This window comes from Coregonus clupeaformis, chromosome 13, assembly GCF_020615455.1.
Source record: "Coregonus clupeaformis isolate EN_2021a chromosome 13, ASM2061545v1, whole genome shotgun sequence".
NCBI classification, from domain to species: Eukaryota; Metazoa; Chordata; class Actinopteri; order Salmoniformes; family Salmonidae; genus Coregonus; species Coregonus clupeaformis.
Window position 1 is genome coordinate 18,420,366 of NC_059204.1, and position 23,123 is coordinate 18,443,488.

Below are 23,123 nucleotides of genomic sequence, written 5' to 3' on the forward strand. Positions count from 1 at the left end.
TCTCATTTAGCTATTTGCGCCTTACGGATGGATTGTGGTTGATGTGGATGGCTATTCACAAATGTATATGTGTATTTTAACCCAATAGCCTAACGGTTGAATTGAAGAAGTCTAAGTTGCTTATCAAGAATTGTTTTTGCGACCAGGGGTGTATTCATTACGGAAACCGTTTACCATTTAAGAACGAAACGGAAGCAAACAGAGCAAAATTTGACAAATTCAGGAAGGTCCCTCCCCGTTTCATTCAGTTTGCTTCCGTTTAAGAAACTTTTTCGAACAGAATCAGCGTAATGAATACGCCCCAGTGGACAGCCAGTGAAAATGCGCTCTTGCAACAACTGCATAGTGCAGATCCCAGCCTATGGAATAAAAGTTTGAGTTTCTCCCTTCTAAACTCCACCGTGATATTGTGCTCCATACTGTCAAAACAGGTTTAATTTAAGAAGACCACAAGTGAGACCATCTAGTTTTTCCACATGCAAATAATTTGCCAAATCTATATTTCCAAGTCCTATTCTTGAAGATCAAGGGGTATTAAATTAATTGGAATGACTGGGAATCTGACAGACTCTGTTTTCTTAATGTAAAGATAGACTAATCATATTATTAACTGAAATAGAAAGCAATGGCGTAAAAGAAGCCTACATAACCAACCCATAAAGTTAAATGCAACATCCATTTATGGCTGGCTATGTAAACTCTAACATTGACTTATCCTGCAATAGAGGTCGTTCAATTGGTAATATTCATTTTTGTCCTCTTTCAATGCCTCTTAAGTACGTTGACGTTTATTGGGATGAGTCTTGTCCTTGAGGCAGAACTGATCGATTTCCTCTAGATGGGCCAGCTGCAAAGTCAAAATTGGCTACATTGTAAAAATGTATGACATAAAAAAAAAACGTTTTGGTCTTAATTTAATGTTAGGGTTAGGCATTAGGGTTAGCAGTGTGGTTAGGTTTAAATCAGATTTTATGACTTTGTGGCTGTGCCAGCTACTAACTTGCACCGCTTAAGGGAAAAGTAATCTAAAAGTAATCAGATTACATTACTACATTTGGGTAATCCAAAAGTTATTACAATTTTGGACAAGTAACTATTAACCGTAATGGAGTACATTTAGAAAGTAACCTACACAACCCTGTTCCTTAACGACTGATTTCTTTACACGCCACTGACTGACTTGATACGTGTTCTTCCCTTTTCATTTACAGTGACAGTTTGTCATCAAGCTACAGTTGCTGTGGCTATAAAATGCATCTGGGATAGACTCTCAGTGGTGTCGGAGAAGCAGAGGTGGTCCGGGGAGAGACGGAGAACACTCTGGTGGCGTCACACACGACATTCACACGTATCACACTTCACGCTACATGCAAGGATAGGTTCCCTCCGAGGCTTTGGCGACAGTAGGGACAGCATCAAGGGAGGCCAGGAAAGAATGTGTTTGCGTGCATGCATGTGTAAGTGTGTATGTGAGTAGGTGGGGGGAGGCTGCAGTTGCAGTGGGGGGTGGTATGGTAGAAAGATCCCCCCTCTCCCCAAGAGGAGGTGCCATTGAGCTCTCTAGCCCTCCCTCCCTCCCCCTGCTGTGGTGTGTGTGTCCACATGGGCCTGTGGGCGCCGCGTGCAGAGCTCTGCTCCCCATTGTGTTCTCATTTCCTGACAGGAAAAGAAGCGCTCGCTCATTTCACAAATGAAAAAAAAAACTGAAACAGAAAGAAAGAAATAAAAAAAAGAGAAACAGCCCAAACAGATCTGGCTGCCTGGCTTGGCTCCTCTCCCTAACCCTTGAGGCCTTCCAGAAGTCGTAGAGCATCTCAGATATTCTAATGCGCCGCACGTCATGCTCTGCCTTGTGTATAAGGAACAGAGGGAACAGAAAAAGTGACCTTTTTCCTCTCCTTCCCCCTATGGAGAGAGCTGAAATGCTTGTGTCCTGTATCTTCTGACAATCCGTACTTTGAATCACGCTGAGTCTCCATTTAGTAATTTGTTTTGCTCTCTATTTAAGCAGTCAACACTACTGCTTTCACACGAGAAGCAGTTGCTGAGATCTAGAACACTGTTATCTCTCAACCAGCTGATGCTCATGGAAAACAAAGTGGAAGCCCCAAATTCCTGAGATGATAAGTTGGGCCTTTGCGAAGGTCAGGGACATCTCCTGTTGTTGCCAATCGTCCCATTTATTCACAGAGGAGATATATGAAAATGGCTGCAGGAGTCTCAGGCTGGTGCCTGTGAGACGGGCCTGTGTGCTGTGGGAGGAGTAGTGGGTATTTTTAAACCTGGGGTGATTTAAACAGGGGCGATTACCTCCATCAATAATAGGCCTGGGGGCCCTCACGAATCGCTCGCGCCAACCACAATGAACGCTAATGGGCCAGACAGGGGCTACGGTGCGGTTCCGCTCTGCCTGAGAGAGGTGTACAGGGAGCCGTCTTTCCAGACCCTTTAACTTCATGAAAATTATATGGCGCTCCTCACTGCTGAATTATAAAGAAGTGCTTTTAGTCGCTTAAGCAGCCTCTTTATTGGGAGGCGTCGGCGATAGACATTTTGAGATGGTTTGAAGGTGACAGACATTTGAAGCATGGCAAATCTTTAAAAGTAGCTGGCGTTACTGTACATTCTTTCCATTCTCTCTTCTTTTATTAAATCCCACCATCTACACTGGTCCAGGGGTCTATATATAGGCCTATATAGCATGGCAGAGCCAGGCTGATAACAGCCACTGACCAATTACTGAGTCATGGCATGCAGTAGCAGCTAGGAGTTTTATTTAGCAGCCATTCAGAGGGCAGACACATTCTTGGGCCTCTCAGTGAGAGAGTGGGCTTTGTTTTAGGTTATCCAGAGCACTTAACAAAATAATACTTTAAGAGCCGACAGGAATAGGAATATAATTAAGTAGTGGTGACTAATTACTGTCAGGGATAAGAAGCTGACTGGGGTGCTGGGTGTAACATGGCAACACAATGGTGCTCATAGAAAGCGTTGGGGAGCGTTGGGAGACGCGTGATCATCAAAGTGATCAAAACAACAGTTTGATTTCAAGGCGCATTTCTAAGATTACAATGTACAGTTTGTGTTTCTCTGAAGGGATTTCTCAAATAATCAAATATCTCAGTACAGTGGAATTAACTTAATATGCTTCAACTGAGTTAAAAGTTATAGAATATCTTTGAGCATGAGAGCAATTTGTTATAAACACCAACGAGGTAGCAAACAACCAATCAAAATAAAGGTGTACCACAGGGTTCCATTTTAGGACTGTTTCTTTTTCTAAGAATGTACACTGCTCAAAAAAAGTAAGGGAACACTAAAATAACACATCCTAGATCTGAATGAATGAAATAATCTTATTCAATACTTTATTCTTTACATAGTTGAATGTGCTGACAACAAAATCACACAAAAATGATGAATGGAAATCAAATTTATCAACCCATGGAGGTCTGGATTTGGAGTCACCCTCAATATTAAAGTGGAAAACCACACTACAGGCTGATCCAACTTTGATGTAATGTCCTTAAAACAAGTCAAAATTAGGCTCAGTAGTGTGTGTGGCCTCCACGTGCCTGTATGACCTCCCTACAACGCCTGGGCATGCTCCTGATGAGGTGGCGGATGGTCTCCTGAGGGATCTCCTCCCAGACCTGGACTAAAGCATCCGCCAACTCCTGGACAGTCTGTGGTGCAACGTGGCGTTGGTGGATGGAGCGAGACATGATGTCCCAGATGTGCTCAATTGGATTCAGGTCTGGGGAACGGGCGGGTCAGTCCATAGCATCAATGCCTTCCTCTTGCAGGAACTGCTGACACACTCCAGCCACATGAGGTCTAGCATTGTCTTGCATTAGGAGGAACCCAGGGCCAACCGCACCAGCATATGGTCTCACAAGGGGTCTGAGGATCTCATCTCGGTACCTAATGGCAGTCAGGCTACCTCTGGCGAGCACATGGAGGGCTGTGCGGCCCCCCAAAGAAATGCCACCCCACACCATGACTGACCCACCGCCAAACCGGTCATGCTGGAGGATGTTGCAGGCAGCAGAACATTCTCCACGGCGTCTCCAGACTCTGTCATGTCTGTCACATGTGCTCAGTGTGAACCTGCTTTCATCTGTGAAAAGCACAGGGCGCCAGTGGCGAATTTGCCAATCTTGGTGTTCTCTGGCAAATGCCAAACGTCCTGCACGATGTTGGGCTGTAAGCACAACCCCCACCTGTGGACGTCGGGCCCTCATACCACCCTCATGGAGTCTGTTTCTGACCGTTTGAGCAGACACATGCACATTTGTGGCCTGCTGGAGGTAATTTTGCAGGGCTCTGGCTGTGCTCCTCCTGCTCCTCCTTGCACAAAGGCGGAGGTAGCAGTCCTGCTGCTGGGTTGTTGCCCTCCTACGGCCTCCTCCACGTCTCCTGATGTACTGGCCTGTCTCCTGGTAGCGCCTCCATGCTCTGGGCACTACGCTGACAGACACAGCAAACCTTCTTGCCACAGCTCGCATTGATGTGCCATCCTGGATGAGCTGCACTACCTGAGCCACTTGTGTGGGTTGTAGACTCCGTCTCATGCTACCACTAGAGTGAAAGCACCGCCAGCATTCAAAAGTGACCAAAACATCAGCCAGGAAGCATAGGAACTGAGAAGTGGTCTGTGGTCACCACCTGCAAAACCAGTCCTTTATTGGGGGTGTCTTGCTAATTGCCTATAATTTCCACCTGTTGTCTATTCCATTTGCACAACAGCATGTGACATTTATTGTCAATCAGTGTTGCTTCCTAAGTGGACAGTTTGATTTCACAGAAGTGTGATTGACTTGGAGTTACATTGTGTTGTTTAAGTGTTCCCTTAATTTTTTTGAGCAGTGTATTTAATTGTTCCACTAAGTAACGCTGCATAGTACTGGTAAATCCTCCTGGAACAGGAAAATCTGTAACAGGACCGTATTCACTGAAGACGGATTACTCATGGGTCAGACGACTAGTGATGTTCTAGTAATCGTTTCTGTCTTAAATAAACAACTGTCTTTTTCTGTGATTGAAATGCACTGTATTCAAAATCGTGTACTGCACATGAAAAAATACACTTTTTCATGTGCATGTCACAGATTTCCAATAAGTAATTTGTGTTTATTTCACAACAATCTGTGATACTGGGTTGTCTAGTCTGTGGTCTGGAAACATCGCCAGGGTGAGTGTTATGTATGGCCTGTGTCCATGACAAGGCAGAGAACTCCAGACATCATTTAAAGGCCTGCTACTCCCTTTATATGTTATGTTCAGACTGAACTCAAAACATTTTATATCATGAATTAGTGAGGTAGACTCACAAATGCATGCTCCGAATTAAAAATGCAATCTGACATAAAGTGGCAAAATGTTACAGTCCTTCATCATTACCAAATTAAATATGCACTGAGCAAGACAGAGGACAAATTTGCAGTCGGCAACACTTATCATGCATCTGTCCCCTAAAATGGTTGACAGATTTATGGATGTCGCTTCCTTTGGATGAGACATTGCTGCCTGTCAAGAATTAAAGAGCCTCAAGCAAACATAAACACTGACTTGTTCGCCAGTGTGACCACATCAGTGCCTATTCTAAATTCATTAAAAAAATATATTCTAATTGAATTTGAATTGAAATCCTTTCCTGATTTGACGAAGATTAAAAGTGAATTGACTGACTGTAGCAATTCAGGCAGCGCCTCGGACAGCCGAGGCAGGAGGCAGGCCCCAGCCGTAGCAGTATAGCAGCGGAGGCACTCAGAGGAGTGAGGCTGGGCCTGTTTAGATGCTCTCCAAAAGCCCTCACATCGCTAAGCCCTTATTTACTGCAGGAGTGGCACTCGAGGAGGAATTAAGAGATGGCGCCAGAAACACAGCTCTCACTCCCACACCCCTCCTCCCCGCCTCCCCGCCTCTCACAGCTCACATTATTATCATTAAAGTCCCCTAAATCAATTCTGAAGTTACCATACTTTTAGAGCGGTGCAAGGGGCGTTCTCAGGACAAAATGTTAAATAGGCAGGGCCGCTCTTCCCTGTGGCTGGCCTAGGCTGTCAGGGCGCATTGTCAGGGTCAGGGATTTAAACCCACCGCGGTCATAGTGGGCATTGCACCCCCACCCTGCACCCCCTCCAGACTAGAGGGTTAAAGCGCCATTGCCATCAGCCGCCCACCCCCTCGCTCCCCCTGTCCACCCGCGAATCAGCCCTTGGTCTAAACTGGCTCATTTACTCTAATCCACACCCCCGTGTTCACTTTTCTGAGGCAATGATACCACAATATCACACACACAGACACACAGAAAGTCAGAGACTCAGTACAAGAGACAATTGGCAACATGTTTCTCCCATTGGCAAGGAATTATTCAGGAGGCCAATTGCATTCATTTTAGCAGATATCAAAAGGAGCTTTGCATCAGACGATGTGACACATAGTCATAAAGGGGAGGTGGGGGGTGGGGGGTTATGAAACTGAGAAAGGCATGTCTGCCTGGACTTTAAGACTGCAGCTCTGATCAGGAGCAGTTTGGCTAGAATCTTTTAAGGGGATGCAATTTAAACATGGCTGGGAGCTAGAGAGCCTCATAAAAGGACACAAATAATGGACTCCCCTGGCGCGGGCTCCACTGGGGAAGGGAAGGCTCCTCCAGCAGGAGAGCAGAGCAGCCAGCCAGCCTGCCAGCAGAAGTCTAGCCAGGCAAAGACGGCACATGTCAGCCTTTATGGGGTGCGTCAGGGGGCCACTGTCTCCCCGCAAAAACAAAATGTCCTCCATCCCTCACAACATACACGTTGTACAGTAGGCTACACACATCCTTAAATCGATTAAGGAAAGCTAGGTATTAAATGTTCTAGAGTTTTAAATAGCACTCACCTCTGCTTGGAAGCCCTTTAGCAACGGAGCTACCTGCTTTCGCAGATCCTGCAAGACAAAAAAAGAGGGAAAAGAATTAGCGTCGCATAACAATGCTACCTTGTGTGAGAGCAAAACACAATATATTCTCATACGGTGAAAATGGCCACATCCTCTGTTTCCATAGACTTTAACACCTTGGTCATTGGCTTTCATCCCCACAGTATTGAGCCGAAACCTCTTACAAACTAACCATATGTTTAGTTTAGAAAAGCCAGGCCCCATTTTCACTACATTTTCTCTGCGAGGCAAAATCCCTACTGTCAACTCTGATGGATGAGGCATGATGAGGCAGAGTGTTGCCTTTTGTTCTCAGATACGGAGCATAGAAACACATTAAACATATGAAAATGGGGATCCTGATTTGTCCAAACCCTCCCTGAGGGAAGGTTTGTTCTCTGGGAAAAGGAGGGAAGAAAAACAAAACAGAGTATCACCTTGTGCTACCCTTGAATGAGAGCAGAGAGGACGCTGTACTTAAAAGAAAAGCGTGCAAGCAGCATACATTTACTCTCCCTCTCTCCCTCCCTCTCTCGCCATGACTCAGTTGTTTCTGGTTAAATTACCATTCATGCAAAAACAGAAAGACGTAGAGACGCTACATGCAAATGTGGGCTCTGTTCATTAATTCACTTCTAAAAGCAATGTTAGGCCTGAAAAATTTGCCAACTTCAACAGCGGCTATTTCTGTAGAGTTATGTGCCTGCTTAACTTGTGAGAAACTGGGTCGAGTCTCGAATCTGCGGTCTGCGGCAGATGAAAATAAAACGTATTTGAAATGAAGTCACAAAAATAAGTGAATATACAAAGGCTCCAATCAAAACAAACGTTGTTCCGACCTTACTCAAGCAATGATGAATCTTACCTTGGGCAACCTACAGTGGAGCGATTGCGACGCCTCGCCATTAAAGTATATCTGATTATGGCCAATTTCAATGGCCCTTTTCATTTGAACAGAGCAGGCGTGTTTGATCATAAAATGAAATTAAATACACCCCTGAATAAATCTCAGCTGGGCACAAAAAGGCCTTACATGAGGCCTCCCTAAAGGAATGCACAGCATGCTCCAAAACAGAACTGACCACTGAAACCGAGTTAGCAGCCGCCAGTTAGTGGAATGTAATGCATCTACACACATGCGCGCACACACACACACACACACTCCTAAATGACTGGCCCACATTAGTCAAGTGGACATTTCAGTCACCCTCAGGATACAGAATAGGTGTACTCTGTGACACTTGCACAACACATGCACAGCACATGGGGGTCCTGTGACACAGTATAACCCCTGTAACCTATTACTGAAACCGTGTGTCAATTGGCAAATGTACAAACTGCACTAAGGGTCATTTATTTTAAGCTGACCAGCCCTAACTTGCAGGGTAGACATTACAACAGTGTTTAATGAAGAGCTCTTAAATGCCTGTGTTTCTGTTGTATCCTCTCCCCCCTCTCGTTTTACCTTCTCTCCCTCCACGTTGATGCGTGTAAGTGTGCCTTCTATTTCTGACTGATGTTTACACCAGTCTCCCCCCGCTCTCCCCTCCCTCCCTCCCACTAGGGAGCCTCTCTGGAAGACTGTGGGGACTGGCTGACCCAGACCATGCCATGCTGTGCTTAGCTAACGTTAGCGCCAAGCTAGCTAGGTACCTAGTGTGGTGGACTTTTCCCACTCCCCTGGAAGGAGCAGCTGGGCCCGCTGATCTCCCGTCCACACTGGCTACCGTACAGATTACATTTATGTAAGTGCCGTACCAGAAGGGGCCACGTGACAAAGAGGAAACATCGCTCAACATCTGGTTTCAACATAAGACTCCTGCCCCGGCCAAGAGAACTCGAAAATCTTTCTGGATCTCGACAGGGACACACTCACACACACACACACCAAGAAACACAGACACTCTGCTCGAGATCTGCAAATGCAATTGACCCGAATTTGATATACAGAGAGCCCCACTGCATAAAAATGATCTTTACACTGACGGATAAAAAGGCTTGACCAAGTGACCAATAAAAGCTAGCTCAGTAAACACTGATCTTCAGGCCAGAGTGATTGAGGACACACATGTTTCACAGCACAAGGGGTTCAGATGGAGGGAGCAGGACCATGAAAACCATATGGAAATGCAGTTTGCATACTGTACATACATACATACATATACTGAACCAAAAATATAAACCCAACATGCACCAATTTCAAAGATTTTACTGAGTTACAGTTCATATAAGGAAATCAGTCAATTTATATAAATTAATTAGGCCCAAATCTATGGATTTCACATGACTGGGAATACAGATATGCATCTGACTGGGCAGGGGTGCAGCCATGGGTGGGCCTAGGAGGGCATAGGCCCACCCACTGGGGAGCCAGGCCAAGCCAATCAGAATGAGTTTTTCCTCACAAAAGGGCTTTATTACAGACAGAAATACTCCTCAGCACCCCCACTCCCCCTCAGGCGATCACACAGGTGAATAAGCCGGATGTGGTCCTGAGCTGGCGTGGTTACATGTGGTCTGGGGTTGTGAGGCCGGTTAGACGTACTGCCAAATTCTCTAAACCGACATTGGAGGCAGCTTATGATAGAGAAATGAACATTCAATTCTCTGGCAACAGCTCTGGTATACATTCTTGCAGTCAGCATGCCAATTGCACGCTCCCTCAAAACTTGAAACATCTGTGGCATTGTGTTGTGTGACAAAACTGCACATTTTAAAGTGACCTTTTATTGTCCCCAGCACAAGGTGCAACTGTGTAATGATCATACTGTTTAATCAGCTTCTTGATATGCCACACCTGTCAGGTTTTTGTGGAAAATTACTGGGATTTTTTATTTCAGCTCATGAAACATGGGACCAACACTTTACATGTTGCGTTTATATTTTTGTTCAGTATAGATACATATATACACTATGTATACAAAAGTATGTGGACACCCCTTTAAATTAATGGATTCGGCTATTTCAGCCACACCGGTTACTGAGAGGTGTATGAAATCGAGCACACAGCCATGCAATCTCCATAGACAAACATTGGCAGTAGAATGGCATTACTGAAGTGCTCAGTGACTTTCAACCTGGCACCGTCATAGGATGCCACATTTCCAACAAGTCAGTTCGTAAAATTTCTGCCCTGCTAGAGCTTCCCCGGTCAACTGTAAGTGCTGTTATTGTGAAGTGGAAGTGTCTAGGAGCAACAACGGCTCAGCCGCGAAGTGGTAGGCCACACAAGCTCACAGAACGGGACCGCTGAGTGCTGAAGCGCGTAGCGCAGAAAAATCATTAGTCCTCGGTTGCAACACACACTACTGAGTTACAAACTGCCTCTGGAAGCAACGTCAGCACAAGAACTGTTCGTCGGGAGCTTCAAGAAATGGGTTTCTATGGCCGAGCAGCCACACACAAGCCTAAGATCACCATGCCAAGCGTCGGCTGGAGTGGTGTAAAGCTCGCCGCCATTGGACTCTGGAGCAGTGAAAACACGTTCTCTGGAGTGATGAATCAAGCTTCACCATCTGGCAGTCCGACGGACTAATATGGGTTTGGCGGATGCCAGGAGAACGCTACCTGCCCCAATGCATAGTGCCAACTGTAAAGTTTGGTGGAGGAGGAATAATGTTCTGGGGTTGTTTTTCATGGTTTGGGAAATCTTAACGCTACAGCATACAATTACATTCTAGACGATTCTGTGCTTTCAACTTTGTGGCAACAGTTTGGGGAAGGCCCTTTCCTGTTTCAGCATGAAAATGCCCCAATGCACAAAGCAAGGTCCATACAGAAATGGTTTGTCGAGATCGGTATGGAAGAACTTGACTGGCCTGCACAGAGCCCTGACCTCAACCCCATCGAACACCTTTGGGATCAATTGGAATGCCGACTGTGAGCCAGGCATAATCGCCCAACATCAGTGCCTGACCTCACTAATGCTCTTGTGGCTGAATGGAAGCAAGTCCCCGCAGCAGTGTTCCAACATCTAGTGGAAAGCCTTCCCAGAAGAGTGGAGGCTGTTATAGCAGCAAAGGGGGGACCAACTCCATATTAATGCCCATGATTTTGGAATGAGATGTTCAACGAAAAGGTCTCCACATACTTTTGGTCATGTAGTGTACATAACCTCTCAAACGTAAAAAGGGATTGTTATGGTGGTTAAATTTTTTAAAACTCTCCACCACCAGGGAGCTCCCCGTCCTGGAAACCGGCCCAGATCTCTAGGGAGGCAAGCCTGCAGGTCCACACACACAAACACACGCGCACTACAATCACAGGGCATCCTCAGAGAGCTGGAGGGAGCAGCGGGAGAGAGAAAGTGAGAAGGGGGAAAAGGAGGGGAGAGAAAGAGAGGGTGAGGAGCGTAAGAAGGGAGGAGAAGAGGACAAGAGTCTGATACCACAATGAGTTCACAAGCTTTACTTCAGACATGGCCTTCCTCACAGATCCCTCCACTGGCTGCCTGCCACTATTTAACCAATTACCTTCTTAGCACAATGTCTACATGAACAAAGTTTCTTCTAGGCCAGACTTTCTTTCCCCCAGTGACAGTCAGGGACATAGACAATGGCTTCTTTTCATATTCAGCTTTTAAGTAACTCTCGCTCCCCTTTTAATGGTCGACCCACTGAGTGGCTCTCGCTTTGTGTTTGAGTGCATTGGACCTGTGTGGTCATTGTTCAATGAAATAAGCAGCGTACAGTGGAGACCCGGAGGGTGTACTACTCGGGCCTATGAGCTCTCATCTCTCTCCACGCATCCCTGCTCTCCACTATACAGAAAGGGCTACAGCATTAGTCTACATTTTTACATTTACATTTTTAGTCATTTAGCAGACGCTCTTATCCAGAGCAATTAGGGTTAAGTGCCTTGCTCAAGGGCACATTGACAGATTTTTCATCTAGTCGGCTCGGGGATTCGAACCAGCGACCTTTCGGTTACTGGCACAACGCTCTCAACCACTAAGCTACCTGCTGTCATGAAGATGAGAGAGAAAGTGCCTGGGTTTGGTAATATTGCAGCATTTGTATCATTTAAGGGTTTTTGGCCTGTGTTGAGGGTTTCAAGCGAAGGCACTTGGTCTTTAGAGGGCAGAAAATAGCATGTCTAGTCCTTGAGGGTGGAGAGCCGCTCTCCCTCCATTTCTTCCTATGGTTTCCTTCTCTGTCCCTGCCACTGGGTTAGCACAGTAGACTGATTTCTCGCTCTCTTACTTCCTCCGTCTTTCTCTCTACACCCAACTCTCCCTCCTTTTGCCACTGGGTTACTGTAGCACAATGGCAGGAGTTCTCTCTCTTTCGACCGCTCTCTGCCACTGGGTCTGTGAGCCAAGCGGCTGCTTGCCAAGCCTCACAATGGCTGTGGCCTGGCCTGGCCGAGCCTAGCACAGGCAGGGGAGGCTAACCCCTGTGTCTGGGCTGAGGCTGACTACAGGCTGGCTACAGGGGGGAGACGAGTCGGCGGTCAGGGGCAAGGGGGCTTGTGACTCAGCCACTGCCTTGCACATCAGCGCCCGCGAGAGGGGGTCCCGCTGGCCCCGACATGACAGAGGGCAAGAAGAGGAAACACAAGAGGATGAGCCAGCGAATCAAAGAGGGAGGTAGGGCGAGAGAGAGAAATGGAGAGATAGACTGAAGAATAAGATGAAAAGATAAGGGAGAATATGAATGAGTTGGACTAAACATCCTTCACATGTCTCTTATAGAGATATTGGAGAGACAGACAGGGAGATATTTTTTACCAGATCATCCAGAAGAACTAGGCCATACCTTTCAGCGAAAACATTCCACACTCCCGGCCAGCCCCCCCACCCAACACACACACACACACACACACCACACACACCACACACACCACAATGCATCTTTAATGCAGGGCCGTGAATGGAGGAGGGTTGCGTTGGTTTGTTCCGGAGAAATGATGAAGTGAATAATACATGACTGACAAGGCTTTCTCCTCAGGCAACGTCTGATGCTCCCTGCTCTCCTCTCTAGGCCTCTGTTCCTACTACCACTGGGGTCCTGGCTTTTTCTCGCTCTCTATCACTCTCCCTTTCTCTCTCTTTTCCCTACCCTCCTCTCACTGTCTCTCTCTGTCTTTCACTTTCATTTTCTCCCTCTCTTCGATGATCGCCTTGCGCTGGCTAAGGAGCTCTTCATGTAGGCTGTGTTGCGGAGGGAGAGGAAACCGGGGTCCTGATGCCGAGCAACTGAGCTGCCCGTGTTGCTGCCTGCCGCAGTGTGTGTCTGCTGAACCGGGTGAGTGTGTGGGCAGTACAGCATCACCAGGGAGAACACACACACACCCACCTGCAGCCTCACCGTTTGGTTATGGCTATGCTAATGTATACCTTTTATAGATAACTGTATATATGTTATACACTAAGGTATTGTAACATTTACAATATACTCAATACAAACTATGTATAAAGGACTTATCAAAGTCTAAACTGCGCAATTAAATTGAGTGCAACTAGCCTCTTGGCAAAGAGGGAAGGAAAATGACATGTAAATGTATTTCCTTCCCCAGGTAACTTCTGATGGACTGACATTAATTCAGTGATCTCAGACATGCAACTGGACAGCATAATATTCTCTTTCACATTGGACAGAGTCCCAGGGAGAACAGGAACGGGTACACAGGTGAAGGTAAGAGGTAGGGTTTTGAAATGTTCTGTTCCTGCTCTAATGTCTCCACTCCCATTGCATCTAAGGCTAGAAACACCACTGGTTCTCTCACTCCATCTCTCTCAGAGGGCTAAGTAGTGGGTACATTCTCCACCTCCATGGTTTGATGGGGACAGGCTGACCCTTGCTTGTCACTCCCTGAAGATTGGTTGCGCAGAGCCCATCTGACAAAGTCAGAAGACATTACCCTGCTTATTATTCCAGGGGGCCTGGGCAGGCCAGGCTGGGCGCCACGCGGCTAGGCTACCCCTCCTACACCTCGGCAGCACAAAGAGAGAGCAGAGAGCGGGAAGCAGTGATGAATGAGAGGAGACTCCAATGATAAGAGAAACGCTGCCCGCCCTCCACCACTATAGGAAATAGAACCGCGACACTTCTGGGAGAGCGCCAATTATGGAGCACGCCCCTCACAACATCCCCACCATCCCCCCGTACCTCCCACAGCCATTCACCCACCTGATAGCAGACACTTTAGAAGTCGTTTTACAAAAAACGTTTTCCACACAACCTTGGATGTCAGACATTTTACGGGTTATTTTACTAATGGTGTCTCAAGTAGCAGACACTTGACAGAGTAAACTAGGCCAATTCTACAAACTCCATCACAAATCAAAATTCCAAGTTGTTGTTCAACAAACACTGACTGAACATCAGTCACTTTATGAGTTGTGGTTAGACAGACAAACACTCTCCAGAATATCTGAAGCCAGAGTTATTTTACAAACATTGGCCCAACAGCAGACGCTTTACAAACACTATCCTGACACTAGACGCTTTACAAACAAACACCACTACTCCAATACCAGACGCATACTGGATTATTTTAAAAGGACTTCTCCAATATAAGACAATCAATTTCCAACACCTAACTGGCATACAATGCATCACCCTCACAGCCAACACTAATTATGCAGATAAAAATCAAATTTTGTCCCAGCTCTTCTGGATCTACCAATCAGAATGCAGCTAAGCTTGTTTGAAGCGTTTGGGCATTGGGAAGACATACAGCCTCATTTTGCTCAGGCCCGCCGGCCACAGACAGACACCCTGACCACAAATCTCTCTCTGTCTCTGGAGATCCCTAGACACAGACTCAATCAGTTTATTATCAATAGACAGAGGCCCCCCCCCCTCCTCCTCCTCATCCACTGCTCTGCAAACACCATCCACCGTTCCCCATCTGGAGGGGGCCAGATCCACTCACAATTAAGGGCCAGGCTTTTTGACCTCCCCTCATTGCCCTCCTGCCAAAGGCCAACAACCATTAGGGCAGACAGGGGGGAAAGAGCCTGGTGTGGGAAACTCCAGACATTTGAAGTGTACCGCCCCCAACATTGTCACAGAAAATGACCAACCTTGGCTATATCTGTTTTCGATAACATGAGACTAAAAAGAGAGAAACATGAGTAGTTTAAGGAAGAATCCAACTCACTATTGTGGTTGTAAATTGATACGTAACCAACAGGAGGGTTGAGGGGGTCGGGTAGTCTCAGGGTCAAGTGGAATGGGGGAGGGGGTACGTGAGAGCCGGCCAAAGACACATACACACCCACCCCCCGTCCCCCGCTACCCTCTCTTGCCCCGGACGCTTGTCTGGGAATGAGGTCACGACTCTCCCATAGTCCCCCACACAAAGGGCTGCAGTGTCGGTGTTGCCCCGTCGGTATCCAGAGCTGGCTAGCCAGCCAGACTCAAGGCCAGCATCTTTTCCACACAGACGCTACACTGGGCTGGGCCACCATCCACCTCAATGCTCCAGACAATATGATTGATCACCGCCCCTCCCAATAAAGAGACACCCATCCTCATCCCCTGCCCCCACACCACAAACAAAACAAAAGCTGTCAAATTCTCAAGATAGGTTTTTGAATGGCAGGGTTCTTCTGATATAGGAGTATAGGGTTTCATTGTCCTCTGGGATTGGAGTGGAATTCCAACTGAAACCAGACCAGGGAGGGACAACTGTGCTTTTCACACCTTTACCAGGTTCTATTGTGGGCCCTTGGCTTGCCCTTCTTGGATGACTTAGCATGATAGCCACTGATATAATTTGACTTAACATGGGTTCTGTTGCTAGAGAAGGACACTGCACCGGCACCCTATGCAAATCCTGGTTACATTCAGCTGCCTTGATAGAAAGAGTCAAATAAAGTAAAATAACAAAAGTGCTCTAAAGATAAATTATAGTGGATCCAACATCTTACAGACATTGCCTGATGACTCATACTGAATTTAATCTGCTGCCATATATCACTACATACATTCAGACAGACTGCCATCGTAGAAGTCGTTTAGGCTTACGTCAAAGTGAGGCCGTTGTACAAAACAAGTCATCAGCGATTGAATCGTCTCTAACCAATCAGAGTACCAAAGCCAATGACTATTTCCGAAACGCCACTTCACCCACGTGTGTTCAGGCTCTGGTCCAACCCATCGGTTTCTGAGACCGATCAGAACGGTTTGAACGTGTTCGCTAGAGCTGGGAAGATAAACCAAAAATTTTCAACACCGACCATACCGATAATTTGACTGATATCGTTCATTACGATAAGTAGCCTTTACTAGAGAAATGTGAAGTTTGAAATAAGTTTTCTAATACGGGTGATTGTTAATGGGACAATTGATGCCTACAACCATCAAACTAGTACTAGTAATTTAAAAGGTAATTTTAAAAAAACGTGGTGCAAATTAATGTTAACGTATCGTTCTATTTATCATTACTGTATCAATTCAGGCAATTTATTGAGATATGGGTTTTTGTCCATATCGCCTTGCTCCAGTGTTCACATTCGAGAAGTCGTTAGGGAGGAGAGAAAATCCAGACTTGTGGAAAAGAAACGTTAGTGGGCGTGGCGTTTGGCCAGAGCGATGTGGATGGGTAGCCTGGCAATTACAATTACAGACAGTAGTGGGGCAAAATATAGGTCTGACCATTTGTGTTTGGTCTGCAGTGAATAAAGAGAGGATATTCTATACAGAGTAAACAAAAGCTAAGGATGGCAAGAGGGAAAAAAAGGGGGGAGAGGAGGGAAAAAAAGGGGGGAGAGAAGGGAACTTTTCTGTTGCAATTAGTTCTGATGAGCAGGTCTGCTTGGCAGCCCGCTATTGAGGGCCTATTTTTAGCCATAGCTTCAAGAGAAAAACCTGTGATGCAGCCATGCAAATCAGAACGAGGGGAAGAGTAGGAGAAACCATGCCCCTCTGCTGCTGCGTGGTGTGTGTGTGTCAGTGCAGTCAGCACCTTGCTACATCGAGGGCGCTCACATAACCAAATGGGGTAGGCACCACCTCTATGCACCATGCAGTGCACATTTAGTTGAGCAAAAATACATACCACGATAAATTGACTGAATTATCACGATAACGATAAACTGAACGATACGTTTATAAAATGAATAAGCAACAGTTACTTTCTTATTTTACCCTTTAAACTACTCCTACTACTTGAATGTTAACAAATAGCAATAGCTTCAATAGCTAAGAAATGGAGTGTAATATATTAGAAAAATAAAGCAAACTGGATGGAATATGGGGAAAAATGCACCAAATTATTTTTTAATCTTCAACATAGGAATGCTACCAAAAAGAATTTATTGAAACTGGTTACAAATGACGGAGTCACCCATGATTCACCAAATGATATTTTGAAGGAGGAAACAAAGTACTTTACAGATCCAACAATAATATCAAGGGATTAGAAATCCAGGGCTTAAAAACAAAGGTGTCATTATACGCTGATGATTCATGTTTTCTTTTAAATCCACAACTTGAATCCCTCCACAGCCTCATAGAGGATCTAGATACATTTTCTAACCTCTGGATTACAACCAAATTATGTTAAATGTACTATATTACGTATTGGATCACAAAAAAATACAATTTTTACATTACCATGTAGTTTACGAATAAAATGGTCTGATGGTGATGTGGATATACTCGGAATACAACTAAATAAATGATCTCAATCCCAAAAAATGCAATAGAAAGTTAGCAAAAATAGATAAGATCTTGCTACCATGGAAAAGTAAATACCTGTCAATTTGTGGAAAAATCACCCTGATTAACTCTTTAGTATTATCCCAGTTTACCTATTTGCTTATGGTCTTGCCTACGCCTAGCGAACAGTTTTTTAAATTATATGAGAAAAAAATATTCAATTTTATTTGGAACGGCAAGCCAGACAAAATTAAACGGGCCTATTTATATAATGAATATGAATTAGGAGGACAGAAATTATTAAATATTAAAGCATTAGACCTATCACTAAAAGCTTCAGTCATACAAAAATTATACTTATATCCGAACTGGTTCTCTATCAAACTAGTAAGATTGTCTCACCCAATGTTCAAGAAGGGACTTTTTCCCTTTATTCAGATTACAACCCCTCACATTCAGGTATTTGAAAAGGAAATAATCTCGCAAATATCACTATTTCTAAAACAAGCCATAGAAAGTTGGCTGCAATTTCAATTAAATCCTCCAGAAATGACAGAACAAATATTGCAACAAATATTGTGGTTAAACTCAAATATACTAAATGATAAAAAAACGTTATTTTTTTAGAAGATGTTTAAAAAAGGTATAATCTTCGTAAAATATATTATCGGTAGGAATGGTGGAGTTATGTCGCACATGCAGCTAACAAAAACGTATGGAAATGTCTGCTCTACCCGAAATTACAACCAAATAATTGCAGCATTACCGCAAAAATGGAAAAGGAAAGTGGGAGGAGGAAAAAGGAAGGAACTTGTCTGTCGGCCTTGCATTAAAGAACATAATTGGTTAAAGAAAATTGTGATAAATAAAAAAGTTGACCAGTTTCATTTCAGGACCAAAAGATTGACAGCCGTCCCATATAGATTGCAAAATAGTTGGGAAGAGATTTTTGACGTACCGATTCCATGGCATAGTGTTTATGAACTGATACGCAAAACGACGCCAGATTCAAAACGTATTGAATTATTATATAAAATTCTTGCTACCAATAGAATGTTATTTATATGGGGGATACAATCTTCCCAGCTCTGCAGATTTGGCTGTGAAGAGACTGAATAATTAGATAATTTGTTTTGGTACTGTCCATTTGTAGCTTGTTTCTGGACACAGGTCCAGGAATGGCTGAAGGATTGCAATATTTGCATGGAGCTGACCCTGCAGATAGCACTACTGGGTGATCTGAAAAGTCATAGTCAATCGATCAATAATATAATAATACTTTTAGCAAAGATTTTTATTTTCAATTCACAAACTGTAGAAACAATGAGAATAGAAAGGTTCAGAACTTTTGTAAAACATCACAGTATAGTTGAAAAATATATGGCATAAAGAAATCCAATATGGATGGTGTTAAGAGATAGATGAGAGGTGTTGAATAGAGCTGAAGAATGGGACTAATAACAACAACTAATAACAACAAGATAACTAGTGTAAGACATGCTGTGTCCATAATAAGGATATAGGTTATATATTGTGAGCTTTTGTGAAAGAGCACAGTTAGAAAGATATGGCATATAGAAGCATACCAGATGGACATCATGAAAATGATCGGAGGATGTTCAGGAGTAAAAACAAACAAGATATCATTATTGACTGTGTCCATTAAATGTATATAGTATGTATAAGCATGAAGTAGAGGCCTAAGCATTGTTGCTCACTAATTTACTCCAATTAGGGAGGGGATGGTGGGGTTGGAAAGTAATAAAGGGAAATATATATATTTTTAAAGGATATACAGCGGGGAGAAATATTTGATACACTGCCGATTTTGCAGGTTTTCCTACTTACAAAGCATGTAGAGGTCTGTAATTTTTATCATAGGTACACTTCAACTGTGGGAGACGGAATCTAAAACAAAAATCCAGAAAATCATGTATGATTTTTAAGTAATTAATTTGCATTTTATTGCATGACATAAGTATTTGATACATCAGAAAAGCAGAACTTAATATTTGGTACAGAAACCTTTGTTTGCAATTACAGAGATCATACGTTTCCTGTAGGTCTTGACCAGGTTTGCACACACTGCAGCAGGGATTTTGGCCCACTCCTCCATACAGACCTTCTCCAGATCCTTCAGGTTTCGGGGGCTGTCGCTGGGCAATACGGACTTTCAGCTCCCTCCAAAGATTTTCTATTGGGTTCAGGTCTGGAGACTGGCTAGGCCACTCCAGGACCTTGAGATGCTTCTTACGGAGCCACTCCTTTGTTGCCCTGGCTGTGTGTTTCGGGTCGTTGTCATGCTGGAAGACCCAGCCACGACCCATCTTCAATGCTCTTACTGAGGGAAGGAGGTTGTTGGCCAAGATCTCGCGATACATGGCCCCATCCATCCTCCCCTCAATACGGTGCAGTCGTCCTGTCCCCTTTGCAGAAAAGCATCCCAAAAGAATGATGTTTCCACCTCCATGCTTCACGGTTGGGATGGTGTTCTTGGGGTTATACTCATCCATCTTCTTCCTCCAAACACGGCGAGAGGAGTTTAGACCAAAAAGCTATATTTTTGTCTCATCAGACCACATGACCTTCTCCCATTCCTCCTCTGGATCATCCAGATGGTCATTGGCAAACTTCAGACGGGCCTGGACATGCGCTGGCTTGAGCAGGGGGACCTTGTGTGCGCTGCAGGATTTTAATCCATGACGGCATAGTGTGTTACTAATGGTTTTCTTTGAGACTGTGGTCCCAGCTCTCTTCAGGTCATTGACCAGGTCCTGCCGTGTAGTTCTGGGCTGATCCCTCACCTTCCTCATGATCATTGATGCCCCACGAGGTGAGATCTTGCATGGAGCCCCAGACCGAGGGTGATTGACCGTCATCTTGAACTTCTTCCATTTTCTAATAATTGCACCAACTGTTGTTGCCTTCTCACCAAGCTGCTTGCCTATTGTCCTGTAGCCCATCCCAGCCTTGTGCAGGTCTACAATTTTATCCCTGATGTCTTTACACAGCTCTCTGGTCTTGGCCATTGTGGAGAGGTTGGAGTCTGTTTGATTGAGTGTGTGGACAGGTGTCTTTTATACAGGTAACGAGTTCAAACAGGTGCAGTTAATACAGGTAATGAGTGGAGAACAGGAGGGCTTCTTAAAGAAAAACGAACAGGTCTTGGGGTCATAGGCAGCATTCCTCCTCCAAACATGGCGAGTTGAGTTGATGCCAAAGAGCTCGATTTTGGTCTCATCTGACCACAACACTTTCACCCAGTTCTCCTCTGAATCATTCAGATGTTCATTGGCAAACTTCAGACGGACCTGTATATGTTCTTTCTTGAGCAGGTGGACCTTGCGGGCGCTGCAGGATTTCAGTCCTTCACGGCGTAGTGTGTTACCAATTGTTTTCTTGGTGACTATGGTCCCAGCTGCCTTGAGATCATTGACAAGATCCTGCCGTGTAGTTCTGGGATGATCCCTCACCTTCCTCATGATCATTCATCACCGTTCTCATAATCATTGCAACTCCACGAGGTGAGATCTTGCATGGAGCCCCAGGCCGAGGGAGATATACAGTTATTTTGTGTTTCTTCCATTTGCGAATAATCGCACCAACTGTTGTCACCTTCTCACCAAGCTGCTTGGCGATGGTCTTGTAGCCCATTCCAGCCTTGTGTAGGTCTACAATCTTGTCCCTGACATCCTTGGAGAGCTCTTTGGTCTTGGCCATGGTGGAGTGTTTGGAATCTGATTGATTTATTGCTTCTGTGGACAGGTGTCTTTTATACAGGTAACAAACTGAGATTAGGAGCACTCCCTTTAAGAGTGTGCTCCTAATCTCAGCTTGTTACCTGTATAAAAGACACCAGGGAGCCAGAAATCTTTCTGATTGAGAGGGGGTCAAATACTTATTTCCCTCATTAAAATGCAAATCAATTTATAACATTTTTGACATGCGTTTTTCTGGATTTTTTTGTTGTTATTCTGTCTCTCACTGTTCAAATACACCTACCATTAAAATTATAGACTGATCATTTCTTTGTCAGTGGGCAAACGTACAAAATCAGCAGGGGATCAAATACTTTTTTCCCTCACTGTATATATACAGTGGGGAGAACAAGTATTTGATACACTGCCGATTTTGCAGGTTTTCCTACTTACAAAGCATATAGAGGTCTGTAATTTTTATCATAGGTACACTTCAACTGTGAGAGACAGAATCTAAAACAAAAATCCAGAAAATCACATTGCATTTTATTGCATGACATAAGTATTTGTGGTTTCGTCTGTGTCGATAATTTTTGGTTTATCGTCCCACCTCTAACGTTTAGCCTCTCTCCCTCACGCATACATCCCCCACTCTATTCCTCTGTAAACGCCTGCCTCTTTCCTTCCATCTCTCTCTTTCCCCTGTTCTAGTCAGCAGCTGGTCATGCTGAGATCGCAGGGTGACTGAAGTGCCTCAACTTCCCAATGTCATTAACAGATCAGGCTGAAATTTTCAGTCGCTTTCTTTGACACACACACACACACACACACACACACACACACACACACACACACACACACACACACACACTATTTATTTACCTATCAACAGCTGAAGTGTTGGAAGGACCAAGTGTCAGAGAGGGGAACATGTGGCAACAATCTGTGTGAGGTACCAACTACAACATACTGAGCTCGCAGAGGGGGGTGTCTTCACAATGAAGGGGGGATGCATAATTGTTAGCAGTCACTTCAAAAAGGTTACCCAGTGGAAACAAGCCCCAGTCCTCTTGAAATCTTCAAACACTATTTAATTTTGCGTGATGATCATCGGCTGCCCTGTAATTCCGTCAGGAAGCGGCAGCTCAGGCGGCCATTACGCGATGGCAGACACCAACATTACCTCAGCCTAAGCATAAATAACCGCCAATAGTCCTCACACGGAGGAAAGCCATTCTACTGTTCTGGTAGAGAAAGACCGGGAGAGAGAGAGTGGCTACATTGAGAGGAGGAGGAGGGGTAACTCTCTTTGGGATGCGCTGAGTAAATGCTCCGAGCAGACAGTGAAGAGAGGATGGGGGGGATGGACGTAGAAACGTCAGGGAAACATTTACAGAGAAACTAACATGGAACGCCTCTGAAATATTTAGGGATGGAGAGCGCTATGATTGCAGAGGGAGAACACACTCATACTGACATAACACACACACACACACACACACACACAGAGGGAGCGAGAGAGACAGATGAAAAAAGACAGGGTTACACCTAAGAGAGTAGGGCGTTCGCCATAAGGCATGGCTTAACAGAAGTGGTGAGGCAGGTGCCATCTTTTTGTGGGCTAATCTAAGAGCACCATCGCGCTCTCCCAAAAGTTTGTTTGTTGCATAAAACCCATAAATTCAGAAAACATACAAAAAAGTGTGATGTGTCTTTTTGTGGGCTGAAAGCTTACTCTGGGAGAGGAGGCCTTTTAGGGTATATACTACTGTACAGCAGGGAGACAGCTAGTGAGGTAATGTATAATTAGCAGGAAGAGTGTAACCTGATGACTGAAAACACAATACACACGGCTAACATAACCAAGACACAAAAACAGATATCCTCATTT

At 44.8% G+C, this 23,123-nt stretch overlaps 1 protein-coding gene across 1 annotated transcript in view; it reads right to left on the reverse strand.

The window, feature by feature from the left end:
• LOC121579391 (homeobox protein cut-like 1) overlaps positions 1–23,123 on the reverse strand; it is a 256,964-nt gene that overhangs the window by 150,184 nt on the left and 83,657 nt on the right. Inside the window, exon 3 of the mRNA XM_041893958.2 lies at positions 6,886–6,933. Coding sequence (XP_041749892.1) covers positions 6,886–6,933 — 48 coding nt within the window. The remainder of the gene's footprint in view (positions 1–6,885; positions 6,934–23,123) is intronic.